This window comes from Glycine soja, chromosome 10 (assembly GCF_004193775.1).
Source record: "Glycine soja cultivar W05 chromosome 10, ASM419377v2, whole genome shotgun sequence".
Lineage (NCBI taxonomy): Eukaryota > Viridiplantae > Streptophyta > Magnoliopsida > Fabales > Fabaceae > Glycine > Glycine soja.
In genome coordinates, this window is record NC_041011.1 from 17,740,114 (window position 1) to 17,755,526 (window position 15,413).

The window sequence follows — 15,413 nt, forward strand, 5'->3', positions numbered from 1 at the left end:
CCAACGACGATCTTTGCACACATGGCTTGTTGCTCCCGAATCAAACCACCAAGCAACGTCATCATCCTTGTTGCTTTTCAGGATCATTAGACCCACTTGGACCAGCCTTGTTCTTTCCTTTGAACACCCGGCAATCCCTTTTTAAATGACCAAGTTTCCCACACTTCCAACATGACAATTTTGTCTGTTTGTTTGGACCTTTGTTCTTATTTCCTTGAAATTTTCATTTGTTACCTTTAGCATTGTAATTTTGCTTAACTGTTCCACTTTCCTCTACCATATTAACGGAAGAGGAACCTGCTACGTTTTTATCATTGACTTTGTCAATTTCCTGAGCCCTCAGCGACTCCTCAATCATGAAATGACTACCGAGTTGAACCAGAGTCAACTCTTCCTTCTTATGTTTCAAGGTATACTTGAAGTCTTTCCAAGAAGAAGGCAGTTTATCAATTATAGATGAAAATGCAATGGATTCATCCATTTTCAAATCATGTTGAGTAAATTGACCCAAAATCCGCAGCAGTTCATTATATTGTTCCATAACAGGCCTCGAATCAATCATTTTGTAATTAAAGAAATTACTAACTAAGAATTTGTTACTTGAGACATCTTCTGCCATATACTTGGATTCAAGAGAGTCCCATAATTCCTTAGCAGACTCAACATTTTGATAAATATCAAAGAGAGAGTCAGACATACCGCTCAGAATGTGTCCACGACAAATGTAATTGTCGTTCTCCCATTTCGAAAGCTTCCTTGTTTGATCCAGAGTTTCGTCTTCCATAAACACCGGCATCGGTGTACTCAGCACGTACACCACCTTCAATGTTGTCAAGAGAAAGTGCATCTTCTTCTGCCATCTTTTGAAATCCTGCCCTTCAAACCTGTCCAACTTCGCAAACTTGCTTGTCATCTTCGAACTATCATTCGTCATCTCGAAAAAATTTGATTCAATCTTTTGTTGGTTAATTTGAAAATCAAGATAATACTGGATAAATCTGAAGTCATGTATAACACTTTCAGATTGAATCAAATTTCGGGGTTCAACCAAAATTGTTCAATCGGATAAAATCAGAAGATTATAATTCAAGAGTTTTGTTTTGGTCTTGTATGTTTTGTCACCCGTTATGCTTTTTGAACCAGAATGATTATTTATGATCAAAGAACAGGTGGTTTTTGGCGGTTGATGGAAGTTTTATCTTTTTAAAAACTGTCTTTTCCTGAAAGTCACTTCCATGTAATTTCCAAAATTTGCCTAAACCAAATATCTCGTTATTACATTAAAACAAGCGTGCACTCTTATTTTAACATAATAAAGAGATCAATTACACTAAAATGTCCAACAACAAACTCGGTAGAATCGGACCAAACTCAGAGTTAAATTATATACTTTTAGTTTTTGTGATGTCTAACCTGAAGTTTAAAAGTAGATAAATATGAAAAAAAACTGTTGCTTGATCTTCCATTTAAATATATGAAATCTGATGATGAGTGAATAACAAAAGAGGTAGATGATATTTTTGATGAAGACAATGTCCAAGTTGAGCAACCTCTAGGTGAAAGTGGTAGTGGAAGCAATATTGACTTGGTTTGAGAAAGTTTAAGTGATCCAACTTTAAATGCATTTAATATTGACAATTTGATTTTGAATGATAATGTTGAAGATAACTTCTCAACTGAGGAAGAGCTTGAAAATGAAGATGATGGTGGTGGTAGTAATATTGGAGATGATTTAATTAGATGATTGATAAATATTTGAATTATTTCTATATTTTTTAAATACTTTTATTTTAAGAATTTATGTTTAATTAGGTATATACTATGTTAGTTTATTAAATTATTATTAAAGTTTGTTATTTTGATTTACTTTAGGATTAAAATATTTAGTTATGATTTTATATATAGGAATATTAATATATTTTTTAGATTAAGTAAACTACGAGTTGAGTCAATTTTATAAGTCAAGTTTCTCATGTCTCCACAAGTTTACTTATAATAATGAGTTTGACAATCTTGCTTTTTTGATATAGAGAACATCAAACAGTTATAATATATTATAAGTTAAATTACTCATTTGATAATTATAGTTTTATGATTCTTATTTTTTTAATTTTTATAGTTTAAAAGTGTTCTTTTTATTTTTTATAGTTTACATTTTAGTCCCTAAAAAAAGTAAAAATCATAAAATTATAGGGACCAAATGAATAATTTAACCTATTTTATATCTACAAAATTGGAAATCTGGATTAGATTTGAACTTATTGGATTAGGCATAACGTATAAAACTGTTTTTTTAATTGACCTTTTCCCCTCTATATCCATTGTAGCTTTTGGGTGATTATCGGATATTATATTTTCTTTTTCCTATTTCTTACTAGACATGTTATCTTACTATTCAAAAACTTTTGAATGTTTAATGGCTTCCAGATATTAGACGTGTTTACTCAATCCTAATTTCAAGATTTTGATAAAATAAAATAAAATTTGAAATAATTTAGAGATTAAACTCCTTTTTAGTCTATTATAGTTTTTAACGTTTTCTTTCCTAGCTTTTAAATATCTGACTAGTTAAGCGCATGAAATAGAATATTAATAGTAAAAAAACAAATCCATTAGGAAGAGCAACAATAGTGCAGATCAAGCACCGGAAGTTACGGGTATTCAATAGCCTTCTTTATTAACATTAAATTTTTTTAATAGATTTCTATTAAATGACTAAACCATAAAAGTGAACTTAATTACTCCATAATTAATCCTTTAATTGCAAAGCAAATAAAATAAACTTTTCTGTGAAAAAGTTTTTTTTTTACAATAATCTAAATAATAAAATATTATTATGATCTTTAATCACGTTTGTCTTATTCTTTTGAATTTTGAATGGTGTTGAATTTAGTTATTTTTATTCATTTAGTTGATTCAGCAATTAAATTTAATTTTACTCGTGCAACAAATATTCTTATAAGATTTGTAGTTAAGTTAATATTTAATTGACTTGCAAAATTAAGAATCGGTCAGCGTATCTTTTTATATTTTAAATAAAATATTACCTTTTTTTTTAATTTACGTGGAAGATTAATAGCTAGTTTAAGTATATTTGGAGGAGTCTTCACATTATGGATGTGCTCTCTTGTCTGTTAAATATCACATGGCATTTAATTCTTTAATTTGTATAATTCTTATGTTTATCATTGTTCCAATTTTTAGGCATTTGTTGTTTTTATTAAATTCTTGTAAATATATTTTGAGATTTTATTAAGAAATTTTAAATAGTCTTACATATCGTGTTTTATGTTGTTTCTATGTGTATTTTTGGTTTTTTTTTTTAACTCAGAGAAGCATTCACTGAAAAACTGTCATTAACTGATTGGTATCGACTCAAAAAATCACCATTAACTTGGTTGGTATTGACTCGGAAAATCACCATTAACTAGATTGATATCAACATAGAAAATCCTCCATTAACTTGGTTGGTATTGACTAGGAAAAACCGTCATTAACTTGGTTGAGTATACACGAATTTACCACACCGATCGTCTGTGACCGGTCCAAGACTTCAAGCCTCTTCATGCATAGGCACTCGAGGTTGGAAGACTGTGTACCGCACTAGTTGTTAGCCTACCAACACATGACTTCAAGCCTCTTCGTGCTTAGGCACTAGAGGCTCAAGGATTATGTACCACATCGGTTGTCCGTCGACTGATTGAAGATATCAAGCCTCTTTGTGCGTAGGCACTCCAGGCTAGAGAACTATGTGTCGTATTGGTCTTCTTTGATCAGTCTAAGACTTTAAGCCTCTATGTGCTTAGGCATTCAAGGTTGGAGGACTATGTACTGTATCAGTCGTCTGACAATCGGTTCAATACTTTTCTACATAGGTCTTGGTCGATCGGTTTTTGATCAGTTTCTTACTAATAACGACAAACCATTCTTATAATCCCATGTGGAGCTGTAATCATCACCTGAAAGCCATTATAAGGCACCTATAATAACGATTAATGGGGAGTTAAAGGCTAAGAAGGCAGATTACATTGATATCAATTGAATGCTCTTGGACTAGGTCTCGTAAACTCTAGGTGAGACTTAGTTACAAGAACAAATTTCAACGTAAATTGGTGTTCACCTCAATGAACACAACTTGTTAACTTTTCTATTTTGGAGACTGAAACTAGTAATCCTAACACACTTAGATGTTTCATAAGTAATAACTTTGTACATTATGGAATGAAAAATACAATACTCCCTCCATCTTAAAGTAATTGTCACTTTTAGTGTAATATTAATTACTCTTTTTCATTTATACTTCTAATAAGTATCATTGTGTCATGTCACTTTCAACAAAGAAGATTAATAGTAATAAGGTTAATTTAGTAAAATTATTACTCTTTCATTTATTTATTAGTTTTTATTAGTCTATGTAAAGAGAAAAAAAACTAGGAGGAAAATCATAATAGGATGATTATTATTTCTCTCATTAATGCTTTTTAAATACACATAATGGAACTGTTAGTAGATTACTAGTATGTATTGTGATTCCTTAACTAATACACAATTTTTTTAAAGTAGATTTATGAAAAGAATATGTTAGTGATGCATTAAAATTTATATCGAGGGTACATTAAAATGATATTTTAATAAAAATCTACTTTTCATTCCTTAAGCATGTCATAAAAACCCTATTTAACATACCTTAAAATTATAGATTTAACATAGCTTGCTCTAAGATTAATTAATCTTATAAAAAAAACTGTAACAAAGATACTTATGAATTTTTTTTTTCCCAAGATTTAATATGTAGGCTAGTGTTTATTAATTGGCCTACAAATTTTGTGTACACGTACATGTGAGAATATCTCTGAAGGCTAGGTAGACATGGACCTCCGATAATCGCGCATTGCTCCTCCACGTGATTTGTTGAGATATTAAATAGTTTGTGTGCTGATGATTGTACACAAAAAATATGTGGATAAAAACCTTTTTGCCTTGGTTGATGATGAAATGACTAATACACTATAGCCGCAAAAATCACATAATTTCTCATTGACTGCAGGAAAAAATAATTGTTCCAAACACGTCAAGTCAATTTCAACTGCCATAACGACTAACCAACAACAATAAATGAAAAAAAAAACTCAAGAAATGAACCTAGTGCCTCAGCCTGTAACCTATTTTCTTAAATAATTGTATACGAATGGAGAGAAACCAAGTTAGTTTGACCAAGTTCATTGAATGTCAAAATGGTCCATTGCCGTTGAAACCATCTGAAAATGAACCAATGACTTGAAAATCTAACCCTCTTGTCCGTCCAGGTGCACCCCCTTTAAGTGAGGAGACATCTAACATGATCCTGTTCAGCCAAAAAATACAAAGTCATATCGCAATTGGTCGCTAAATATGTAAAGAATCTGACTCCTCTAAAACGAGTGAGTAATCTCAGTCGTTGATGAGAAAATCAATTATGAACGGTTAATGTTGCCGGCACATGCATAACAAATTATGCACGAGTTGCTGTATAAATTGTTGATTTTCTCAAAAATAACTGAGATTAATCACTTTTTATCCTTAGGATCTAGTCTATAAGTAAATGTGTATCCCGAGGCTTACAAGTTCTTTGATTCCTTTTCTAGTCCTGAAGAGATGCTGCTTATTATGATTTTGTCATCAATTTTTGACACTGAATGATCCCTTGGAAGATTGATCTCTTTTGGTGGCGCTGGATTCACATAAATTAAACACACCAATTTAAATTCATGGTTATAAAACATTATGTAAAGCTAAGATCAAATTTATCTACTTTAGGGAATCTCTTACATGACTTGGGAGGAGTGATACATTCATCAAGTCCCAATAATTTCTGCACCAATGGATGTTTTAAATTAAGCTTAAAACTGAGTTGATATAAGGCAGCTGGTGTGTAGCAACTAAATAATTACCTTCAGATTCTCGTAACACTCTTCAAGTTTGTCATTGTATAAGATGTGATCAAATATGCCTGATGACCTCCCTTGCTCAATCTCAGCCTGAGCATTTCGTAACCGCTTAAGGACCTGTTCTTCTGTCTCCGTTCCTCTGTGCAAAACATAGAGGTTTGAAGTCTTTAGAGAGCAACATTGTGGGAGGGTTTTGACAGTTAAAGAGGTAAGAAGTGAATACTCACCGGTCTCGAAGACGTTTCTCCAGCTCTTCCATTGATGGGGGGCAGATAAAGATGAACATGGCTTCTAGAGAACTAGCCCTCACAGATCTTGCTCCTTGAACATCAATATCAAGAATACATCTCTGAACAAAATGTAAAAAATAAAAAATTTAAATATGAGAAAAAGTTAAAGTCATCTGAAGGAAAGTAATGCTCACAAGGTTGGTTTGATATGATTGCACCCACAATCATCAAACAGAAAACGTATTTAATTTCATTACCATCACAAGTCAAGACCACAAAACACTGATGCATTTTAAAAGTTCAATTTTACTTTAGATCAAGGATATTTTGTAAGAAGATCCAATATCCCTTTTGAAGATTAAAATTTAGAAGAGGAAAAAGGGCAAAAGGGTGTTCTATTTGATAGAATAGAAATTATATTCCTTTCCACAATGTCACATTGTAATATATCAGTGGCACTGCAACATGACATTCTGCTATGTTTTTGACATGGCTGTATTTTTCATGCTGCAGCAATTACAACTCAGCCAAACATTTCAGATCTTAAAAGTGCTAGTAAAAATCAATAGATGAATACTTTTATGAAGCCTAATTATTATTTAAGAACCCTTGATTGAAATAGGAAGCAATAAAAGCAAAGCATCTTCAGAAAGAAATTGATTGGCACAAATTTACTAGAATAGGCATGAGACAAGTTTAACATTCTAAATATCAAGGCCTATGGGGAACTTACTTTCCCTGCATCTGATACCAGTTCCACAGCCTCAACACTGGTCCCGTATAGATTACCATGGACAGAAGCAAACTCCAGAAACTTTCCATCTTTAATCTCTTTCTCCATAACATTCTTCTCAGTAAAATGGTAATGGACCCCATCTTTCTCCATGCCTCTTGCGGCACGGGTTGTGTGGCTCACAGAGAAACCAAACATAGAGGGGAATTCCTTCATCAACATAGATATCAATGTTCCTTTACCTACTCCAGAAGGACCACTAATAACAACAGGCTTCTCAGAATTTCCTATCACACCCTTACTCCATGCAACAACATCGGTCCCCAAAATTTTTTTCTGCTGCCTGACATATGGAGTGTCCACCTGCCAAGAATAATCAAATGGAAATATTAAACACCTCTATTAAGCCATTTTGGGAATCAAATATAGTAATATTGTTTCAATTTCCATACACTAATAGTACTTTAGCATTAGATTAAGGAAGAGGGTCTGAAAACACCAACCTCCAGAAACCATATACAATCATCTGGCTTGGCAGTTTCCTTAAGAATTAGTATTCGGTCTTTCAAAAGCACGGCTGAGTGCCCATTACATGAAATGGGTTTGGTACCTAGCTCAATGAGATCAACGCTGCACATTAAAATGGATATCAGCAACAAAATTAAGAGAGACAGAGCTATGAGGTAAGGAACCTTAAAACTTACCATGCCCCAAGACCATTGTTGTCAAGAATTTGATCTTTAACCGAAAAAGTTTCACCGTTGGTTCCACCAATGATATACTGTCAAACAAATGGAGGTCAATGTTTTGATTGACTAAGCAGAAATCAAATTAGTATATAGCAATTAGCAACACATTGAAAGATGATGCTCATAGCATACTGTATGATCAATACCTTTTTATCACCAACAATAGTATCCGTTTCGAAAGTCCCACTTTTCAATTCAAACCCATTGCCTATTCCATTCTGCAGCTCTTGAAGAATGAATGTAGGTGCTTCTCCCTATTGATCACAACCAAAAAAGGGTTACATACACCAGATCAAAAACCCCATTTTGATTCAATATCATAATCAAACCACATTTCTCATTATGTAACCATTCATTCCAATCCTCCAAAGAAAAAAGGGTGCTTAGTGCTTACCATAGAGAAATCCTTGCCAGAATCCAATCCTGATCAAAACCCATAAACAGAAATTAATTTCAGGAAGGATCTAGCCATACATAAAAATAACTTGCATTCTTATAAACACAATCCAATGAGATTTTGATACATTTAATCAACAAATACAAGGTTTGTATTCAAAATTTTTCTGATTCCACACATAAAAGAATTAATCAAACTTGGCTTCTATTCAATATCTACCCGACCCTACATTACAAAATTTTGGCTATAGGGAAAAAAAGGCTGCGAAAAGAGAAAAGAAAAAAGAGAAAACCAAGTTGCAAAAACAAAACAAAGCAATCTTCATAGAAAAGAAGAAGAAAAAAAAAAGGAAAGAAGGAACAATGAAACAATGGTGGATCAATCAAACAGAGGACGACCCAGATCGCACTGCCAAAAAAGTCGAAGCCTTTGAGAGATTGAAACCGACAACGTTTATGTTAATGTTACCTTGTAGTAATAGCAAGCAAGTTTCTGTGTGCAGAAAATAACAAAGTTTTGTTTGGTCTATTTTTGAGGGATGGTGGCAGTATATGTGTATGTGTGTGTTCGAGGTTCAACTCGGTGTCTTCCCTTGTTGACAACCTTTTCAACTTTCGGAATTTTTTAAGAACCAAACCAAAACAACATCAAAAGTAGTTTTGTTTGGGTCGCAGAGAGAGAGGCGGCAGAAGAAGCTGCAACAAAAATCAGGGAACGGATTTCATATTTGTAGGCGCAAATAGTGAAAAAAGGGTTCGTTTTTATTTTATTTTATATTTTATTTTCTCTTTGTTCGCGTTTTTTCACGGGCGCCCGCTTTCGTTCCATCGATCTCTTTTAAATTTGGTTTGTTAATTAAGGATAATAATGGTTTGCGTTTTTAATTTATCTCATTAATGATTGAGTTTTATGAACGAAATCTCATTTACGTCTTCTCACCCGTTCTAAAATATGCGTCCAGATGAAAATGTAAATATTAGTCTTCCAAAAGGATAAAAATTACGATAAAAATATCCGAACATTAATAATGAATTATATAGAAGAGAAATTAAGAAAAATGATTAAAAAACTAATAAAATACAACTTAAGATTTAAATTCTTATACTTTGATTATTTATCCATTTATCCATCTATCAAATTGTTAATTAGTTTTTTAATTAATTAATATAACTACTTATTTTCCAAAATAAAATAAAAATTCTTTAGTTTTATGATATAAAAAAATTGAGTTACCATTTAAAAAAATAAAAGCCTCTTATTTTTTGAAATTTTTTGTTTCTTCAATTAATTATTAATATTTATTACGAATTTTGTCACAGTATCCCAAGTGGAATGTAAGGTCGTTGCAGTCCCTAGTTCAGCGAGAGATACAATTCTACATCCCAAAGGCAAAGAATAAATCTTTGTATTAGTTTTTTTTTTTTTAAGTTAACCTATGTATTAGTTTGAACATTATTGTATTTTTTATTTAAATTTACTTGGATTCTTTATTTGTTAGTAACTGTTTTCATATTATATATAATAAGTGTTGTCTCCAGTAGAAGCAGATAAGGTTTATCCAAGGGATTCTTTCATATTTAAGGTATATATATACATTTTATTGATTAAGGAAAAAGACTTATAATTTCACTTTAGTTTTATCTAGTTTAAATTTTGTGAGACTTTTTTTTTAAAAAAATAGTTGATTAAATTCTTTTTTTAAAATAAATAAATAAATTTGATCCTATAGCCGATTGTATTTTTTCTACTCAAAACTCTTGAGATATTATTTTCAATCGAAATATAAGGATACTTAAGTTGGAATTGAGATATGGAATAATTTTAAAGATTAAAAGTGAGAAATTTGATAAAATTATAAAATATAAGATAACAAAAATTTTAACAACAAAGATTAAGGTTTGACAAGAAAATCAAAATAATAAAAATGTATATATTAAAAGGTAATTTAAAAAACTTATTGCATAAGTACTAAATGAATAAGAGCAGTAAATTACAAATACATAATAATAATGATAATAATAATAATAATAATAATAATAATAATAATTAGTCACAATCTTTTATTAATGTTCGGATACATTTGTTACACTTTTTATACTTTCGGATACTAAATTTTGCATTTTCATTTTTCAGGGATGCATTTGTCAACAAAGTGGGAAGATGAAAAAGTCAAAAAAATATTATAACTAATATGCTCCTATGCTGACAATCCACATTGATTAGTGGTAATAGACGGAAGTTAACGATTAGATATATTTGTCGCACTTTTTACACTTTCAAGGACTAAATTTTGTATTTTCATTTTTCAGGGACGCATTTATCAGTGAATTACATATTGAGGGACAAAAGTAACTATTTACCCTTAACTTTATCTTAAACTAGCATAAACATACACATTTATTTATCGTGTTAGTGCATCAAAAGATTTATATACTGTAATAATTTCTAATTACAATTTTTAAATTCTATTAAATAAAAAACACATTTCAAATGGAAAAATTGAAAACAGACTAGATAGTACAATTAAAAATAAAAATAATTAATTGTCTAGGAAAACCATAATAATTTTGACTTTGAAAGAATATTCTCCCTCTTTCTTTTTTCATAAATTACCTTCTTGTTGACAATGGTAGTTTCCAATTGCATATCCCATGAAATATATGTTAAATTAACTAAAACATTAATTAGTAACAAACAAAGGAAATAAAATACAGAAAGATGTGTAAGGATATGTTGGAATATACACTACTAGAAAAATGGTTTTTTACGACGGTTATTAAGTGTTTTTAACGACGGTTGTAAACCGTCGTTGTATATAACATCGTTGAAACGTAATTGTTTTTTACGACGGTTATTATAATAACCGTCTTTGAAAGTTAGAACACTGCATCCAAAGACGGTTATTATCTAAATAAGAAATAACCGTCTTTGAATGCTCTGTCTACTTTGACATTCAAAGACAGTTATTATGTAATAACCGTCTTTGAATGCAGTCAACATAATAATCGTCTGGTTCGAACTTCAAAGTCGGTCAGTACATAATAACCGTCTTTGAATGTTACACCTGGTTCGACATTCAAAGACGGTTATTACATAATAACCGTCTTTGAATATCAAACCAGATGTAACAATCAAAGATCGTTATTATGTAATAACCATCTTTGAATGTAGTGTCTGGTTTGACATTTAAATACGATTTTTGGATAATTCTAAATTCCTCACATAATCACTAAAATAATCTTCCAATATGTGTTATGACCCATATTTAGAGAGATCTTCAAATCCCATGTATTCATGATTATCGATCTTGTGTACTAACCTTATTTTATTACTAACTTGAATTGTTAACGATGAAATATATATAATGATTTGAAATTAAAAATTGAGAAAATTGTTGATTGAGAAAAGAGAGAAAACAAGTTGCATGGTACCTGTGTCACCATAGGGGCCCAGAAGCTGCGTAACCATAAGGGCCCATAAGCCGCGTGCTTACGTGAGATATTCCATCGACGGGCCAATTACAATTGTTTGCAGCTGAAAAATGGGTGATATTTAGATTAAATAACAACAAAATTTCATAATCAGAAGTTAAAAAAGTAATGAAAATAAAAAAAGTATCATTCCTATTTCATTAGAAAGCAAGTAATGAAAATCAAATTTCAAAAGACAACACATAACAATAAGACAGAAATAAAAAAAGTACCTACTAGTACAAGTGAACCAATAACTCCAGAATTACATTCAAGATTTGTAATTTTAATTGTAAGTAAATTGAAGATTTTTTATATGCATTTTTACTCTTATTGCAAAATTACATTCAATATTTTTAAAAGTAATTTTTTTCAAAGATTTAATTTATTTTCCCATATTCCTTAAATATAATTTTCATTTAAATATACTACATTAGTAACAAAGCAAAATTGAAGATGTACCATGAAGCACCTCCATTTTGATTTGGGTCATCTATAAGGATCCAAATCACTCGTTCCAATCAACATCCCACTACAACACCTACAAGATAGGAAGATGGTATTATGACACAAGCAATTACTGGACTCCATGTCATAATCTCTTGAAAACTATTCCAATCCAACCTGAGCACAAAAACAATTGCAATTAATAAAAGCTCCGTGTAAAAAAAAATAGAACAACATGAAGAGATATTGATGGTTGTATGCAGTACTTTTTATTTTTATTTTTTTACACTAGATATAAATTAAATTTTAGTCACATACTTATAACAGTATTCCAAAATGTTATTAGTCTCTTTTTGTCCTGATTTGCTTCACTTTAAGCTTCAAAGAAAGGTTTGGGATACATAAATAATACATCCCTACATTTGTTAGGAAATTTATACAAACTAGTAATATTTTAGATTTATAGCCTTACACATAAACACAGGAACCAGTTGCCTTCATAGCCATACAATCAATATACTGTTTTGTGGAACTAACAACAAAATAGGATTTGAAATGAGTCTGCCAGCCAAACAGCTAAGAATAGTTATATCTACTAAATGTCTAGTTACTACTTTTGGAGGTAAAATCCAAATTCCACTTTAAAAGACTAGTCTTCACTACAAAACAAAAATGAGAAAATGTTAGAATTTAATATACCTGAAAACTATATCTGTTGTGTCTGGTTGCACTGGTAAATCATTCTTTTTCAGAAGCCTCATTACTTCCACCAGCAGTTTAGTATCATTGTGGTTCTTAGCATACGCCTGCAGCAAATTGATAGAAACTTACCAATTAAAAATTGGAACAGTATCTCAGTGTGCAATTACATGACATAATTCTCTTTTAGAAAGTTATCTTTGAGCATCGGTTAGCTTCCCAACATATCTCCATATGTTCTCACCTGCATAGCAAGTTTATAGAAGGAAAATAACTATTCCAGGCCAAGAGGTATGAAGAAAAGTAACCAAAATTTAGCACACAAATTCCTTTAGTGGTCACTTCATCCTATAATAAGTAATGCACAACAACATTAGAAGCAATAGCACAATAATATACTTCCTCAAATACTGAAAGCTCAAAGCAACATTAAATACAAATTACTAGCTCTTATCAACCAAACCTTATCCACCAGTAACAACAGTTGAAGATGAGTCTTTTGCCCTGACAGTCCTCTTGGTAACTGCAGATGCTCCCTGAAGCAGGGGAAAACAAAATAAAATAAAATGACGGCATTAGGAAATCATGATACTACATAAAACCAATGTTTTAAATCTCTGATAGCAGAGCGGAGCCGCTGGCTCAAAAAACACAATAGCGAGATTGCATATAGCGGGATAGCTGCTATTTTGAAATTTTTATAGTTTATATAATGTATACTATATACATATAAATTCTCAAAAATAATAAAAATTTACTAAAAACTAATGACATTCATAATTAACAAAAAAAAGTCTAGACGTCTTACACAAAACATACAAGTAAATACCAACAAACATTAAATACAAGCTTCCTAGATAGGAATTATATATCATCAACCATCATTTTCACTATAATTACTTATACAAATATCATTTTAGGAAATTAAAATCCCACAAATAGCCCTCCAAAAAAGTCTTCATATCTCTATTCAGAGGGATTTTTTGGAATCAATGCATAGCATCCACTACAGACACTATTCAACCCGCTATTTGGTCCACTATGGACACTACACTAAAATGCTCCATTACAACAGCCCCCGTAGCGGGCAGGGGTCACTCCGCTCTGCTACACCGCTATAGCATGCTATCGATAACCCTACATAGAACAAACCTCAAATGGATTCTTCTCATACTTTGTATCCAGGGCACTGAGCAGTGCAGGCTTTACATCAGTAAGAAACCCTTTAATGTCTGCAAGGAGAAAAACCTTAGAGCCTTGAAAACAAAATTGAGAGAAATCAAAATTTGAAAGGTCCTTATAATATATTTTTGGATGATTTTTATAAAAGCCGTGTGAGAATATACACTTATGTCAACAACTAACTCACTCAAGTTGTTAGGTGAAGTCTTGTGAATGTTTTTGTTTCTAACATGTCCCCTTAGGCAAGAGCCATTTGGGCTTAAATGTGGCAGTGTAAAGGCCCACACTACCTTATATTGAAGTTTGACTTTTATTTAGAAGTTGGGGCTAAATCTGGAGGATTTGGCACCATGTTCATGATGAGATTATAACGATTTAGATAAAGGCTCATGTATTTATTTATATCTAAGACCTTTATTTTCCTTTTATTAATTCATTACCATTGTTGTTGTTCTTGCTTCTTCTTACATACTTATGAAACATCATGCTTTTTGTGTGATTAAAGTGCAATCTTAGTTTGTTTTTTGAACTCTGATATGTCAAAAATCAGAATTTGTAATTGATTACTCAACTTACAGCCTTATTTCTCCGCCCAAATAATTTAAGAGAAGGTTGGCATGTAGGGGTAACAGGCTAACTGATAATAATTCCTTTTCTTATTTAATTCTAGACTATGAACCACCTCTTTCTAAAACAAACACTTAAAATTATCGACATCATTTCCAAGAGGCCTTGCTATCAACTGATCAATGGTAGTTTATACTTTATATTACATGTTCAGTAATTAATCTTATATTACATGTGTCTTTCTTATGGATAGTTAAGTTAATTATGTATTCAAGTGCAGATGAGGAGTACAATGGGTTATTATAAATTGACATACATAGGCTTGTTTGTTCACTTTTTGAGCTTGTGTAATTATCTTCAATCCTATATCAAGCAAATACAGGATGATAGGAATAGCTGACACAATGTTCCTCATAATTATGTATTTGCTAGAATATATTCATTTCTCTTTATGCCTTAAAGAACCTTGGACTGACGATGAAGAAACATATGGCTTACTTAACTAAACCATGATGATTATTAGAATTGTGTTTGAGATATGTTTATAACGATGCCATGGTTAATTATCAATATATTTTTCAAAAGAATACTAAAGATAAGTTAAGAATGTTAAATTAAGAACAAAATATATCTGGATAAGTTCACCAAGTTATTGACGATTTAGTAGCAAAAATAATAGATTGATAATGTGAATGTCTCATTGTCCTATAAATTCAAAAATCTTCTATCAAAAGGGTAAATATTTTTTATCTTACAGTATTTAAATAACTTTTGGATTTTTTTACCGGTTTTTTTTTTTCACAATATTAGACTGGTTAACCATTAAAATTATCTTACCTTTTAAAATAACTTTCTAAATTTGTTATTTTTATAATGTAAGTTGGACTTTTAAAAGTTTGGTGATTTAAAAGCAGAGTCAACCCTCAGAACTCCAACTTACTTACAGATAAAATCTTCAAAAGTTGTACTACATTGTTAGTATGTCTCAACTAATTGAAGCATTATCAGATGA

General features: G+C 31.1%; 1 protein-coding gene across 2 annotated transcripts; it reads right to left on the reverse strand.

Annotated features, from left to right (window-relative positions):
* Positions 1-5,010: 5,010 nt before the first annotated feature.
* Positions 5,011-8,765, reverse strand: LOC114370247 (guanylate kinase 2-like). Of its 2 annotated transcripts, XM_028327546.1 has the most exons (11): positions 8,505-8,763; positions 8,034-8,062; positions 7,786-7,893; positions 7,595-7,671; positions 7,394-7,520; positions 6,891-7,253; positions 6,155-6,276; positions 5,931-6,066; positions 5,809-5,851; positions 5,602-5,710; positions 5,011-5,344 (listed from the first exon to the last, which is right to left on the reverse strand). In XM_028327546.1, the coding sequence occupies exons 2-11, from the start codon at positions 8,034-8,036 to the stop codon at positions 5,230-5,232; spliced, it is 1,203 nt and encodes a 400-aa protein (XP_028183347.1). In that variant the 5' UTR covers positions 8,037-8,062; positions 8,505-8,763; the 3' UTR covers positions 5,011-5,229. The 2 variants fall into 2 exon arrangements, with proteins under 2 accessions (XP_028183347.1, XP_028183348.1); XM_028327547.1 differs by lacking the exon at positions 5,809-5,851 and having other exon boundaries at positions 8,505-8,765.
* Positions 8,766-15,413: the final 6,648 nt, after the last annotated feature.

What these genes read in the sequence shown, in the direction of transcription:
- LOC114370247 (XM_028327546.1), bottom strand. An exon ending in ATTGTATATGGTTTCTGGAG is followed by an intron (nt 7,254 to 7,393) that starts GTTGGTGTTTTC and finishes TATTCTTGGCAG; the next exon opens with GTGGACACTCCATATGTCAG. An exon ending in GAAAAGGAATCAAAGAACTT is followed by an intron (nt 5,345 to 5,601) that starts GTAAGCCTCGGG and finishes TTGGCTGAACAG; the next exon opens with GATCATGTTAGATGTCTCCT.